Raw genomic sequence first — 14,361 nt, forward strand, 5'->3', positions numbered from 1 at the left:
CTATTTATTGACAGTGACATTTTTGAGCATAAATACTCGGAACCAGTATGAATTCTACAAACATAATTTAAAATAATTAATAATTTAAATTGAGCTAAACGGAAACCTTTAATTCATTAAATAGTGAAACACTTAACCATAAAATAATAGTGATATCATTCGCGCAGCCAGTAAGCCAAAAGTTTGTCATTGATCAATAGACCAATAGCCAAAAATTAAAAAGTTAAATATTTGTCAACAAAAAGTGTCTCGGTCACAAATTCCTTACTTGATGAAAATAAATTAAGTTTATCTGCAAATCTAGTGAGATATTTGTTGAACATGTCAGGAGAAGTTGTGGTAGACGCGTTGCCGTATATTGACCAGGGTTACGATGACCCAGGAGTCAGGGAAGCCGTAAGTTGCAGTTCATAACCTAGAATACCTTCTTTCTGTTTATTTTATACTGTTTCTGTAAATCTTTTAAAGTTTTACCTTAAGAGTACTGCTGTATTTTGTTCAATACACATTCTTGACACCAGTAGATCATGAAAATGAAATTGATATATTTTTTTTTTGCAATTTTATGGTTAACTTTATGAATGAGGGGATTTTCAGGCCCTGGCTATGGTAGAAGAAGAATGTCGACGCTACAGACCGACTAAAAACTATCTAGAAAATGCTGGCCCTGAGCCAAGTACAGCATTTGAGACTCCAGCACTACAGAGAGAGATGGAGAGAGTGCAGCAACGGTTACCTATGGAACCTCTGTCTATGAAAAGGTTAGTCAAGATTATATTCATACAAACAGCAACAGTATTGCAGAATACATAATGACATAGGTACTGTGTCTATACAAAAAGCAATTATAAAAATGGAAAACAGTGGGTGACTGTGTCACTCATGAATATGGTACTCCTACTACAAATAACATCCCACAAAAATATCTCATAATTCACTCTTATTTTTATATTCTTTCGCAACAAACTATTAAGTTTCTCTACCAATTCTGTCTTCCAGATATGAACTGCCCCCACCACCAGCGGGTCGCCACGGTGAGCCTGCAGCCTGGTCAGAGTCGGTAGACAACTCCCACGCACAGCTGTCCCACCAGGCCATCAGAGTGTTGAACTTGGAGTTGCAGCTACAGTATGGATCAGAAGCATGGAGGTCTTATCTCAACACATTGCAAGCTCTAGTGACGAGATCACAGAATGTACATAGTCAGTTGAGGTATGTGGCATAAGTTTATTGTATTACATATTCATATTTTTTTAAAAATCTTATAACATGACAGCGATTACATGTTATGATGTCAATTTGCTTTCTGTGCACTGAAAGGGCTCTTGATATGCTCTATATGGCCTCTATTTTTAAAACTTGGCTTCACTGTGTGACAGTTACTATTATATAACAAGATATATAATTCAGTTATATTTAATGTAGCATAAATTTACTCAAAAATTCTCTTCACCAGAAAACAAATAGCATCAGTGAACTGGGAGCGTAAACGTTCACAAACAGCCAGTGGTGCGAGACTACGAGCGTTACGGCGGCGGTGGGCGCAGCTCGTGTCTGACAACTACCGGCTCGAGCGCGCCATTATGCAGCTTGAAATACAGCTGCAGAAGGCTAAGGGCGAAGCACCCACAGATGACGACGAGCCAGCAGATTTGGAAGCCGTTAAAAACCTACCAGACAAACTCAATTCTGAGACTGAAAAAGAAGTACAAAAGAAGATCGAAGATATGTTTGCTGATTAGTTTTAAGTAAAAAATAGGTGTGACAGTTTCTGAATGAAATAAAATAAAAAAATCCACATAACTTTTTTGTGTCAGCAATATTTTCAAACATGATATTTGATTTTACAATAAAATGTGTAAATAATAAGCCAAGAACCTTTGTTTTATTTACAAGCAACAATGAATGCACCTTCTTATTTAAGATTTGCAAAAAGTTAAACAATACGATCTTTGAACGCATCAGTTTTTTTTGCGGGTGTGATTGTCATTTGTCGTGATCTTGATCTGTCAATTTTAGTTTTTATTTTATTTGAAAATGGCGGACGATGCATCAAGCAGCAGCGGTTGCGCCGGCAATATAATAGATAACTCAATAAATCAAGATGAGTTGATCATGAAACAACAGCGTGAGATAGAGAAAGAGGTGAGAATCTTAAAATGATCCACTTGATGTGTAAGGAGAGCATTATGTTTGCAGAAATCGTATTACAACTTTGACATTGTGTTGTGTTTGTTTTGCAGATATCGGAAACGATACCGCTCGTGGGTGAACTTGAAGCATTGTCATCATTAGAAAAGGAATATAACGAGGATCCAGTGTACCTGTTAAAAGTAAAAGACTTGTCCTCTAAGTATAAGTATATCAGGAGAACCCGGCCGGACGGCAACTGTTTCTTCCGTGCGTTCTCCTACGCGTATTTAGAACATCTTCTGACGGATAAGAGTGAATTCGATAAGTTTTATGAAATAGCCAAGAATTCCAAGGAGATTCTCGTCGCCTTAGGTTTCTCACAGTTCACAGTGGAAGACTTCTATGAGACGGTGAGTTTTTACTTTACTTTGAAGGTTAGATGGTTTTTGTTGTTGTTATCATACTGTTATGTGATTTTATTGGTTTCTATAATCATTGTTTTAACATAAAATCTATAGATTCACTACTTTTCCAAAAAGTTTATAGCAGAATTTCTATAATAATGTAAAAATCAATATGCATGTCATGCATAATTACTGATGCTCAAGGATATAAAAATACCATGTCAATACTTTTGTTATTGATTTTGATGTGTCGGTTCTGGCCTTCTACATCCTTTTATACTGTTCAATTTAGAAATGACTCCACAAGGACAGATCAGTCCCAAATAATTTATTTTATTTATCCATCCAGATAATAAACAGTATTAAAAAAATACCATTCTAGCCATAATTTTTACCTCCATTGATATTATCATAAAGTTAGGTCTTATATGCCTCTAAGATATAATCCATCCATATTTTAAGGATAATCAATAAAATGGCACTGTCAATAAGGCTCATTTAAGTGTCAATATTACTGGTATAAAAACAAAATACTATTCCAGTTTATGGAAGTGGTCCAGCGAGTGGGTGAGCAGGCAGGAGGCTCCCCAGAGTCCCTGGACTCGGTGAGAGCCGAGCTCCACGACAAGTTCAACAAGCAAGGCTACTCAGACTACATTGTGGTGTACCTGCGCCTCGTCACCTCGGGGCAGCTGCAGACCGAGAATGATTTCTACCAGAACTTCATCGAGGGACCTCGCACTGTTACTGAGTTTTGTAGACAGGTATGTTTGTTAGCATTTCTTGGTCACTTGTATGTGTGCCAAAATGATGTGTTGGCTAAGGGCATACTCTTAGCCAAAATTTTATTTTAACCCATAACCTTATTGACTGTTTCTAATCCAGTTTCCTAGTTGCTTTTTAACATGGTTCAATAATAATCGCTGCTAGTTTAGCCTTCCCAGTTCCTTCAAATTATATGACATTAGCACATGGACTGACATGATAGCCAAAAATTATTTAAAGTAATTGTTCAGCCTGCATTTTTTTGTGTATTTAAAGCAAGAATGTGTATTTAGGTGACTTGTTTCTCATTTACAGGAAGTGGAACCAATGTACAAGGAGTCTGACCACATCCACATAATAGCGCTGAGCAATGCCCTGAACGTGGGCGTCAGAGTCAAATACATGGACCGCGGCGAGGGCAGTCAGGTCAGTAAGGTATTGATCGTGAAAGCTTTAAACATTTATACCTTTACTCCTCAGTTGCATAAAAAATGTCCTTTGTTAGGTATTTGTCGAAAATTAAAAGCTTACACAGATGTGTGGTAGAATTCTATTTCCCCCAGATTTTGTGCCATAGAAGAGGCCAAAGACATTTACTGTGGTATACGTTTTTGGGTAGCCGGTATTTTTAACGGCTTAGAGCGCTTTCATACTAGTCGATTTTGTTGTGCGTGGAACCTTCTCATTATACAATCCGCTTAGCAGAAATATGTCGCACGGTTTCAGTAGTTAGTCACGGGTAGTGTCAGTTCTTTAGACTCTAGGTTATAAAATTATTATAATATTTCGCTAATAAGGGTGATTTATGCTAGGTACAGGGTGCGGGTCCGAGTCGAGACAGGGGTGTGACCGAGACACCCAGTATGAAAGGACGGGTACGCACTCTTTGTGTGAATATGTAGGTAGTTTCTTTATGGTAAAACGTAATTTGTCTCGGCTCGACTCGTCATTTATTTTTACGTATAAATCATCCTTTGAGTGTATCGTTTACTTATGGGTTATTGCTTTATATATTTCGTCATTACATTAGAAGTATCTTACTATCTGTAATTGTTTGATACGCGTCTTACCTGAATTCCCTTGTTTTTTAAGTATATATATATAACTTCATCAGTTAGTGTCTGCTTACTATCTTTCTCTAGTTAAATTTTAGTCAAGCAGTCAAAATATCGTGCGTTTTTTTTTGCAATCTTATTATGTATGTAATTGTAATATTGTATAGGATATATACATTATGTTTCTATAAAATGATGATGTACTTACGACGCACTGGTTATTAAATCCCAAGCTCACATCAAAAAACCGGCCAAGTGCGAGTCGGACTCGTGCACGAAGGGTTCCGTAAATTACAGTTAAATCAACCTATCTCAAAAACTATAAGAGATACTTTGATCAAACCAAAAATCGTTGAAAGAGTTAATTAGCATGCATCACCTCTATTTTTTTTAGAATTTTATACCCCGTAGTTATAAAAATAGAGGGGGGGGGACATACTTTTTACGACTTTGAGAGCTGATATCTCAAAAACCGTTCACTTTAAGAAAAATGTTTTTTAGAAAACTTTATATCATTTTAAAAGACCTTTCCATTGATACCCCACACGGGTATGTACATCGAAAAAAAAATTTCATCCCTCAGTTACATGTATGGGGGGCCCCACCCCCAATTCTTTTTTTTACTATTTAGTGTCATATTTTTGTAGCGGTTCATACAACACATATTCCCATCAAATTTCATCACTGTAGTACTTATAGTTTCCGAGTAAATCGGCTGTGACAGACGGACAGACGGACATGACGAAACTATAAGGGTTCCGTTTTTGCCATTTTGGCTACGGAACCCTAAAAAACCTTTTTCCCTCCAGTATTGACTATTATTAACTGCGAAAAATGTTTGCTTCCGAGACAATCCGTGTATACGGTCAGTGTCAAAAGTACTCCTGAGTTGGGACTCCTTTTCTATAGCAGATTCGAAAAATATGTGAGAAGTGTAGTTTGTAATGTGTTGTATGTTGCAGGTGATAGCACACGACTTCCCCGAGGGCTCCAAGCCGCTGGTGCACCTGCTGTACCGGCCCGGACACTACGACATACTGTACGCGTGATCACGCCTCTCATAACCTCTTACGATAATAAAGTTAATTATCTTACGTATGCATTTGTTTCATTACACCATTTATTTATTTTATTCCTGTTACTCCTCTTTCACGTCCATCCTACTGTTAGTTACTGCTGAACCGATTTGAGAAAATCTTTCACTGTTGGAAAGCTACACTTTTCACAATCCCCGAGTAGGCAACAGACAACATTTGAACCGGGTGTGTGAAGGAGTTCTTCATGGCGGGACGCGGGTGATACCGGAGAAAACCACTGGTCAAATGTAAAAAAAGTTACGAAATAAAACCAAAATATCATAAAATTAAATTATATTGAGAATTCAATAACCATCAATCACATGAAAGTATTAAACGGGGGATGGCTATAGAATCACAAATGAGAAATAAAAAAACATATAAAATAATTCTTAACATTCTACTTCTATCTGCAGAAATAAACGCCGTCAGGTTCCCGTCGGGGCTTCATTCCCGCGAAAAACGCTTTTATGTCTTCCTCTTTGACGATTTCTTTCCTATCTTTGAAACTCTTGAGGAAGTCAAGCAATTTGTCCCTCATTCTATTGTACTCGGTTAAAGCGTTTATCTGTTGTATCCGGTCTAATGAGGAAAGTGCCTGTAGGCCTTTCTCATACTGGGAGGCCCCTCCAGCTACATTCTCCTTGCCCAGACTTTCATAGGCGAACACTGTGTCCTCTAAGTCAGTAAGATATAATACTTTAAGGTCATTGTACATGGTGGTACACTCACCACACGTGCACAACTTTTGACGGAAGTTGGATGGCCAGAATGTAGCTCCCTTGAGCACTCTTTTCACTCCTTTAGGCCGTACGCATTCTAATTTGGCTTTCTTTGACGAACTATCGTCTGTAATATCGTCAGAGCTAAGTTTTCTTTTATGTTCTTTTGCGTTTTCTGTAGAATTAGATCCTTCATTCTTATCTTTATCTTTGCATTCATCATCTTCTGTAGTACTACCATTCTCGCCAGCAGTTTTCAACTCACTGTCAGTTTCATTTAAAGCTTTGTTATCTTGGTTAATTGTTTCATTAGCTGTGTCAGTAAGTTGCGATTTTTCGTCTTTATCTGTAACCGATTCGCTGTCAAGTTTGTCTTCAGTTACAGTAGCGTCAGGTTTGTCAATATCTTCAGTTTTGTCATCTTTGCCGGATTCGCTTCCAGGCTCATCATTCTGTTTATCTTCACTTGCAGGCTGATTTTGTGCAGCGTTATCATTCATTTCAACATCTGTGTCTTTAATCGTGCACATTTTTTCGTCGGTTTCAGCTGTCTCATCTGTCTTTTCAGGTACTTTTTTGTCAGGTTGAGTTTCACTGGGTTTCATATCAACATCATCAGACTCTTTCTGTTCAGTACTTTCTACTTTACTCTCTGATGATTCAATTTCAGTTTTTTCAGTACTTTCTACTTTATTCTCTGATGACTCATTCTTAGTTTCTTCCTGTTGTTCTTCAGTTGCGTTATCTTTCGCATTATTTGCAGTGTCTAACAGTTCATCAATAGCATCCATCACAGAGTCAGTCTTATCTTCAGGATTCTCCTTCTCATTTTCAGCAGGTTGTGAAGTGTCTGGTACTTCTATGTTAGTTGCATCAGCTGTGCTTTCATTAACAGGTTTCTGATCTGAACTTTCACTTTCTTTAGTTATTTCTTGACCCGATTCTGTAGTATTTGCAGGAATATTTTCTCCACCTCCAGATTGATCCATTTTTTCTTCTGGTTTTTCTTCAGCTACTGAATTGTCAGCTGTTAATTCACTAAGGTCATTTAAAAGCTGTTGTTCAGATTTGTCTTCACTGGTCTCCACTAAGCTTTCTTGTACCTTATCACCATCACCTTCATGTTCTTTCTCAGACTGGTCACTAATGGCTGCATCTGTGTTTTGTGGTTCTTTGTCAGTATTTTGTGTACTGTCATTGTCCTTACTGTCATCAGTTTTGATATCTGTACTATCCATATTGTCATTTGTGCTTTCAGCATTTTCATCAGTGCTTTGGTCCGATTTTTGTTCAGATGTAATTACTGTTGCATCAGATTGGTCATTTGAAGTGTCCTTTTCTGTCTCATTATCCTTCCCAGTATTTGACTCTTCTGTAGTTTTTTCATCTTCTTTTATTTCAGTAGTCTCCATAGGCTGATCTCCTGGCTCTGTTGCCTTGGTTTCAGTATCCGCCAGACTGTCATCATTATTTGCCTTTTCCTTATCTTCAGATTTAGACTCTGACTCAACATTACTTATGTCAGTTTGTTTTTCTTCTGTATTCTCTGCACTAGAATTTTGTTCCTCAGTTGTGTTCTGTTCTGCATCATCTTTAACTTTGTCCTCACTCATTTCAACATCCCCATTAACAGTTACATTTGCAGGTTCGCTTTCAGTTTTATTTACTTCTATGCCATTGGTTAGTTTCTCTTTTTCCAGATCACCATTACAAAGGCTATTGTCAGTAGACTTAGAATCACCATTGACTGATACAATATCTACATCTCCTGTCTCAACAGTTACTGCAAACATGCTATAGTCATGAAGAAACTCATTCTTCTCCATGCAACTCTTGCAGATCATTTCTGAGTATTGATCATTGGCAGGTACTACAGCATCCAGGTGAGATGCATGAAGCCAATCTTCACAAATGATGCATTGGATCATGTCATCCTCGATGGTTGATTCTGGGTCAGGGTAGGGTCTGTGGCAGGTGCAGTAAAGCCCACTGAAGTTCTGGTTATAAACATTGCCCTCATTGAGGTCAGTTTTGTCCGAAGTGAATTGGCAAGGATTGGAGTTGAATTTTGGATTGCCACAATCGCATCTGAAGTTCCTTTTGGTGTACAACTCGACGAGTTCATGGTTTTCATGGCAGGTGAGGCTGCATGCGAGGCAAACACCAGCCCTTTTTGTGGGGTCAGTCTTAGCTTCGGTGCAGCATGTCAGGCAAGCATACAGAGCTTGTCTCTTGATGTAGCCCTGTGAATTGAACAAGCATTCTGTTAGATTGATGCTGTTAGTCTTAATTGGAGTGATTCCTATTTGATGGAGAAATTAGTCAATATTTCCAAAGTAGTTTTGATTTGTTTCACTTAAAGAAAACACAAGTACTTTTTGTATTAATAGAAACTGTTACAAGGTGACACTACATTTAACAGTATACAAATTAAATGAGAATGTTTTAGGAGATTAATTTAACTGTGTCAGTAATGTATACATAATTTAACTTACAACATACATACATAATTATTTTAATTGTGTTTAATTATATTTACTTAAAAAATATCGAAAGTTCATGCAGGAAGGAAAACTTCCCTCTTGAATGTAATTACGGTAAATGTAGAAATATAACTGCTTGTTATTATTTTAACCTCTTGTTAAGAAAAGAGAAAGTAGCTTTAGGACTGCAAAGACATATCACTTAAAGGATATTAGTGCATAATATTGATTTTGATAGTATCCAATGGATGATATTTCATGAAACAAGTGCAATCAGATATTGAGTAAACAGAGATGGATAGCATCAAATAACTTTATGTACTTGTGCTTAAATTTTCAGCAATTTTCTTCAGATCCTAGAAATACATTTAAAACCGTGATGGTAAGTCTTACATAATAATACAAACATATTGTAACATTCTAAAACATTCCTATTTCGTTGGTAACGGTATGTAAATCGTCAATTTTTGTTCCTTTGTATTGTTCATCCATATTGTTTCTGTATTACTAGCCTTATATTCAAACAAATTAACGTCGATACAGTTTGGAGTTTATGAAAACTGAGATGCAGGGTCTAAATACCGTTCTGTACAACAGTTCAATAAGAAATACGGCAAAATACTGTGATATAATTCCGTTGCAACGTCAATTTGCCTGCGCCATTTTTGGTACATTTTTACAAGCTTTTACACACAAATGAGCTTTGCCTACCTTGGGATAAGTGCAGTTCTTATCGTCAGAGGCTCCCAGGACAGCGTTGGCATCTTCCTCGAAGTCCTGCTGCTCTTGTAAAACATCCATCATTGTAACAACTTTGTCCCCATCACATTCTGCCATTTCGGCGTCTTCGGCAATATTTACGTCGTCTGTAGCCATTGTTTCACTTCAAGGCGATAACTGAGAGGTATTAATACAAATTGATGGAATAATCCGAAAATTACTAGAAAAGCCGGTTATAATAGGCGCCAAGGATTTTTTCGAGACAGGTGAACCGAACCGCCGAATGAAACGGAGCGAACGAAAAACGGAACGGTTTGTTTGACGTACGTATAAAAATGTTGCCACTTTGCCAGCTTTATTTGTTTACTATCTTTGCAAGTTGTTAAAAATCATAATGGAATACACGGACTATTATAGTAAAAAAGTAAAGTAGTATTCATTGCTGAGTGTATGTATGAATGTCAATCTTATTACAGTATCGCTTCAAGAGGCAAACTAATTATTGCTACAAAGCACAGAGTTTTTAACCGACTTCCCAAAAAGGAGGAGGTTCTTAATTCGTCGGGATTTTTTTGTTATTGTGCGAAATAAAATCGATTATAGATTTCTTCTCTTGGTCACTTTGCTGGACTAAACAGCCTTCTTTGTTCACCTTATTTATGAAGATGAAAATGTTGGTTCAATAAATTGTAGTTTCATACAGATAGGTGGAAATAAAAGAATAGTGTATTAGTAACATTTTAAGTCGTATTCATAAGACATCATATTAAATAAATAAAAAATCCATCACAGCAGAAAAGGCACATCTAAATTCTTTCGGCCATTACCAATGTAAAGAAAGCCAGCGTCTGGAGTTCTTACTTTATGGAAAAACATCATTCCGGGCCAGTACAAGCTTTTCAAATACACAAGTGAACCGCCACGTTCTATGGAGAGGTTCCAACAGCCTGCTGGAATGTCCATGTCAATGGAGTCTAGGAAGTCCATGCTGTAGTTGTAGTCCGGTCTAGTCAGTAAGTTAGTGTTCCAGCGATGTTGAGCTGGCCTGATATGAAGATACGATTTCAACAATTTGGCTTCATGACCATTTAGCCCGTAATAATTGGGGTTTATGACGACTGTACCGGACGGTTGTTTGAGCAACTGTCCTCGAGCGCACACCTCAGCTTCTTCGCAAATGTTGCTGATGGTAGCGGACAGTCGGCTTTCCTCTTTCATGACCTTGCATCTATCAGGGTGGTTTTCGTCCAAACCTTCGTCTAAAACCTTCACTTGCAGAGCTGGTTCTCCCCTAAATGGGAACGTAGTGAGCAGAGACAGCTGTTTATACTTCTTTTTTGCTTTTGGCAGCAAACCCCAGAATTTGAAGTCGGTGGTGTAGAAGTATTTGCGATCAGTGAGTGCATCGTTGCTGATGCCGACAGCGATGTGGTAGTCCATATCTACAGCGTATATCTGGCCCCAGTACTGAATGTGGGTGAAATGGTTCTCTACTTGCAACATTGTCAGCGAGTTTTGCAACAAAGATATAAGTTCGTTGGTCATCATAATACCGTTGACGTTGATGTATTCTTGATACTCCCATAGCTTGTGGACATTCATTTTCAATTAATATTTTAAAGAGACTTTGTTATAAATCTCAGACGTATTTACGTGTTTTGACGTAAAAAAAATATTTTAAATCTATATAGCTGGCTGCTGTCACTCCACAAAATAGTTTTCATGTCGAATTGCCGGTTTCACACGACCAATATGTACTGGAAGCGAAGTATATGCCATTAAATAAGTGGATCTAACGAAACTCTTTCTGTTTACGTAACATCTTACGTACAAACAAACATATATTTTGTTAATGAATTGGTCATTACAAACAACAACTCGAATTTTATTCAGCGGGCATAAAATCACGGTCTTAAGATCACCCTACACCATAAACACCCAATCTTATAATCTTATATAAAAACACCGAAGGAGATATCTTTTTTCACTGCTAGTAAACTTTAACACACAAGGGACGTAGTAAAAGGATATTTTCTTCTCGTATGACAATTACTGACATCAAATATTTGCTGGCCCTCTGTCGGTCGTAACATGTAACTTGACCGCAGGATTCACCAGTTTATAAAGATCTCTCAGACCCAACACTTTATTTGAACACAGGGGTCAAGTTATATGTAGTAGAGCAATTTACTTACTTTTCTAGATTATGGGTGATCGTGTTGCTTGTTTGCGGACTCACGGGTGAACTTTCTAAGAAAATATTGCGAAAGCCAAGTAAAATGGTGATTTATAGATAGGGTAAGAGCAGTATTTTTATTTGAATCATATTTTTTTATGTATGCAGAATGTGATTAATGCTTACAATTAATGGAGATAGATGGCGCTTTATAAGTTTCTTGTAAGTTTGATTACGCTCAAGAAAAAAAAATGTTTTTAATTGTAGTTATAGTGTAACAAAAACCCAGATAGGTAAAATTACCAATTGAATAAACTTATCTTTACATTTAAGTATACTTTTAACACTTTTCCGTATAATTAAGCATTTTAGTGCCGCTACTCAACAACAGATGGCGCTAGCAGCTACTAAATAACCTGATCAAAGTGCAGGAATAATATTTGCCGTACCTCTGATTTCTTAAGATATCCTAAGACTTAGGTTATCATTCTCACAAAAATAACTGATATACTGCTTTTGTTATTTTTCCAAGTATTATTCTTTACCTATGATTGGTGGATGTATGTTTGCTGAGGTTTTCTGTTTACAATTAAAGTATTAATGATAGCTTGCACTTAGATTCCCTTCGAGATGCAGTACTTACTTTTTATTAATAGTCGCCAATGTGAGATATAAAATAAAAAAAACGAATAACACTCTTCCGACAAGGTTCATCGACCGGGCCTACAGGTGTTGCTAGAAAAATACAACAAAAAGAGGACCTGACAGATTGACAGTTCGAAGTACCACTGAAGAGTCCTTCCACACTATTTGCGCGTTTATCTATCAAACAATAGACTTTTAAACACGTGCGTCAATTAACCTCTCTTGGGTCGGTTAAAGATGGTGAAGTATGGCGCGCGCGCGATTCGGCACGCGCGGGCTCTCGTCGGCGCCAAAACGTGCGATACGCGCGATCAGGCTCGCCACTGACAGTTGTATGCAAATCAGGCTCATAGTTCGAGGGCTGTTGATAACTTGATAATGTTTTAGAGCCTCTAATTGAGAGGGTGTCTTTTCTTGAGGGGAGGAAATGTAGAATCGTTTCCTGGTGTAATGAGGGTGTTTTCTAAACGATTATAAATTAAAAAGAGCCTGAGTATAAAGACATACTATGACAGCATATTTCGTATGTTTACTAGGTATTTGTAATACTTTTTATTCTATTCTATAATTACGCTGATTGTGCTACGAAGTGCTACGATCTGCGTAGCATTTCGTAGCAAACATTTGCTTCACCGAGTTATTTCTTCCGACGGCAATCGTTCTCACGCTGAAGGTATATGATATTCTATGTTACCTGAATACTATGAAGTACCTAAGTATTAAGTCTGGAAATGTATCTGCGCAATGTTTCATATATGTATTTTTACATATTGGAAACGCATTGTCGACTTTTATTAATCGGTTGATCGGTCGGTCGTTTAATCTCATTTGGAACCCATACGTCTTTGTTTTATTATTCTCAATCACGAATGATTAGCGGGGCGTTCTCCGAGGTGGAATCTCTCGGCCCACTGAACATCCATCACAAATGGAACAAAAACGCCATATGTGGAGGCCGATTGAGTCGCGAATCAGCATCGCATTGTTTTGGTTCGACACCGGCTGTCTGAGCTGTGTGAACGTCAATAACATCAGAAACAATGGGTGCATTCCCACAACCGCGCCGCGGGCACCCGCCATTTTTATTCTCGTTTATAGTTTTAATTGTTTTCGGCGAGAGGTTGGCAGCACTGCCCCCGGGCGGTTACCGATACCGTTGCACAAACACAGTTCATTCGATCGCAATGTTTTTGTATTTTGCTATAGTTTATTTTTGTATTATGCAGGGATTAGTGGTTGTCGGAACAATAGGTGGTTTGTTTAGGATTTTTAACGCTAATTTTGATACAACGTTCTAAAGTTGAGGGCAGAGAAAGGATAGGATTAAGAATCCGTTACGTCGTTTATGTAGGTAAGTAGAATTGATACCTACCTGTTTAGATCATTTATCTATCATAATTCTCCTCATTTTATCGAATTTAAAACTGCATCTCCTATGTTTGTATGGATAAGTACCATCTCTTATTTGTATTAGCATTATTCATATTTCTGTTAGTGATCAAAAATCATAGTGTTATTCAACATAACAATAAACTTCTCATAGTCTCATGACGTGTCATAATTCAGATAATTGCAATCTTAGAAATAAAAAACTAACGAGCACCTAACAGTGGATAATAATAACGTCTACGTACCGTTATTACGGTGAAAGTTTCCTCACAAATAATTGCAACAAGCCAGAACAATGGTGCCAACGCAATATCAATTAACATTCGAAAATTGAATTCATTAACATCTGTCGAAAACCAATTACGAGTAAAAAATACTTTCTCACAATTAGAAAAGTGCAGAAATCGACTTATTCCCACAATTTTATTATGATTGAGTGGCGAATCTGGCTAGCTCACAATGGGCGGGAATATTGGGTGCTTAATCGGCCGGACGCCGTAAACAGGGTGTGACAATGGCGCGAATTCCAGATTAAGGTTATTTGTTAAACATGGCCGCCTTTGTGCGAGCTCGCGCGCTTCGCTGATCCGTCGCCAATTAATTGCTCAAGTTTTTCTAAGTTCACTGATTTTTGAGTGCAGTCTTGCTAATAAGTATGAGAAATTCTTTTTGAGAACTTAAATATTTAGTGGGAATTGTATTTCATTTGTCGAACGTATGTTCGTTATTTGGGGCGAAGAAATATTTCGTTTCTCTGCCGAGTCGGAATTTTAATCGATGGGTGATTAAGAAG

At 37.5% G+C, this 14,361-nt stretch overlaps 4 protein-coding genes across 5 annotated transcripts; 2 read left to right on the top strand and 2 right to left on the bottom strand.

Annotated features, from left to right (window-relative positions):
- The first annotated feature begins 219 nt into the window (after nt 1–219).
- Nucleotides 220–1,877, top strand: LOC110381904 (pre-mRNA-splicing factor SPF27). The gene is made up of 4 exons (XM_064037397.1): nt 220–396; nt 598–761; nt 1,000–1,212; nt 1,457–1,877. Exons 1-4 carry the CDS (start codon nt 322–324, stop codon nt 1,740–1,742), a joined length of 738 nt encoding a protein of 245 aa, XP_063893467.1. The 5' UTR covers nt 220–321; the 3' UTR covers nt 1,743–1,877.
- A 107-nt stretch (nt 1,878–1,984) lies between these two features.
- Nucleotides 1,985–5,455, top strand: LOC110381903 (ubiquitin thioesterase otubain-like). 2 transcript variants are annotated; one of them, XM_021342334.3, is made up of 5 exons: nt 1,985–2,145; nt 2,244–2,543; nt 3,080–3,301; nt 3,618–3,737; nt 5,320–5,455. In XM_021342334.3, the coding sequence occupies exons 1-5, from the start codon at nt 2,038–2,040 to the stop codon at nt 5,404–5,406; spliced, it is 837 nt and encodes a 278-aa protein (XP_021198009.1). In that variant the 5' UTR covers nt 1,985–2,037; the 3' UTR covers nt 5,407–5,455. The 2 variants fall into 2 exon arrangements, with proteins under 2 accessions (XP_021198009.1, XP_021198010.1); XM_021342335.3 differs by having other exon boundaries at nt 3,618–3,728.
- Nucleotides 5,456–5,712: 257 nt separating this feature from the next.
- On the bottom strand, nt 5,713–9,654 carry LOC110381901 (myb-like protein X). Its single transcript, XM_021342332.3, has 2 exons — nt 9,350–9,654; nt 5,713–8,398 (listed from the first exon to the last, which is right to left on the bottom strand). The coding sequence occupies exons 1-2, from the start codon at nt 9,512–9,514 to the stop codon at nt 5,840–5,842; spliced, it is 2,724 nt and encodes a 907-aa protein (XP_021198007.3). The 5' UTR covers nt 9,515–9,654; the 3' UTR covers nt 5,713–5,839.
- Nucleotides 9,655–10,085: 431 nt separating this feature from the next.
- On the bottom strand, nt 10,086–11,307 carry LOC110381908 (radial spoke head protein 9 homolog). Its single transcript, XM_064037662.1, has 2 exons — nt 11,231–11,307; nt 10,086–11,115 (listed from the first exon to the last, which is right to left on the bottom strand). The coding sequence occupies exon 2, from the start codon at nt 10,958–10,960 to the stop codon at nt 10,145–10,147; it is 816 nt and encodes a 271-aa protein (XP_063893732.1). The 5' UTR covers nt 10,961–11,115; nt 11,231–11,307; the 3' UTR covers nt 10,086–10,144.
- Between the last annotated feature and the right edge of the window lie 3,054 nt (nt 11,308–14,361).

The sequence above is a fragment of the Helicoverpa armigera genome, chromosome 13, assembly GCF_030705265.1.
Source record: "Helicoverpa armigera isolate CAAS_96S chromosome 13, ASM3070526v1, whole genome shotgun sequence".
NCBI lineage: Eukaryota > Metazoa > Arthropoda > Insecta > Lepidoptera > Noctuidae > Helicoverpa > Helicoverpa armigera.

Bases quoted from the DNA above. Each gene is read 5' to 3' on its own strand.
- LOC110381904 (XM_064037397.1), top strand. From the start codon at position 322: ATGTCAGGAGAAGTTGTGGTAGACGCGTTGCCGTATATTGACCAGGGT. The intron at 397-597 runs GTAAGTTGCAGT...GGGGATTTTCAG, and splicing joins ACCCAGGAGTCAGGGAAGCC to GCCCTGGCTATGGTAGAAGA. The intron at 762-999 runs GTTAGTCAAGAT...TCTGTCTTCCAG, and splicing joins GAACCTCTGTCTATGAAAAG to ATATGAACTGCCCCCACCAC.
- LOC110381903 (XM_021342334.3), top strand. From the start codon at position 2,038: ATGGCGGACGATGCATCAAGCAGCAGCGGTTGCGCCGGCAATATAATA. The intron at 2,544-3,079 runs GTGAGTTTTTAC...ATACTATTCCAG, and splicing joins TGGAAGACTTCTATGAGACG to TTTATGGAAGTGGTCCAGCG. The intron at 3,738-5,319 runs GTATTGATCGTG...TGTATGTTGCAG, and splicing joins AGGGCAGTCAGGTCAGTAAG to GTGATAGCACACGACTTCCC.
- LOC110381901 (XM_021342332.3), bottom strand. From the start codon at position 9,514: ATGGCTACAGACGACGTAAATATTGCCGAAGACGCCGAAATGGCAGAA. The intron at 8,399-9,349 runs GTAGGCAAAGCT...TTCAATTCACAG, and splicing joins AGAACTGCACTTATCCCAAG to GGCTACATCAAGAGACAAGC.
- LOC110381908 (XM_064037662.1), bottom strand. From the start codon at position 10,960: ATGAATGTCCACAAGCTATGGGAGTATCAAGAATACATCAACGTCAAC.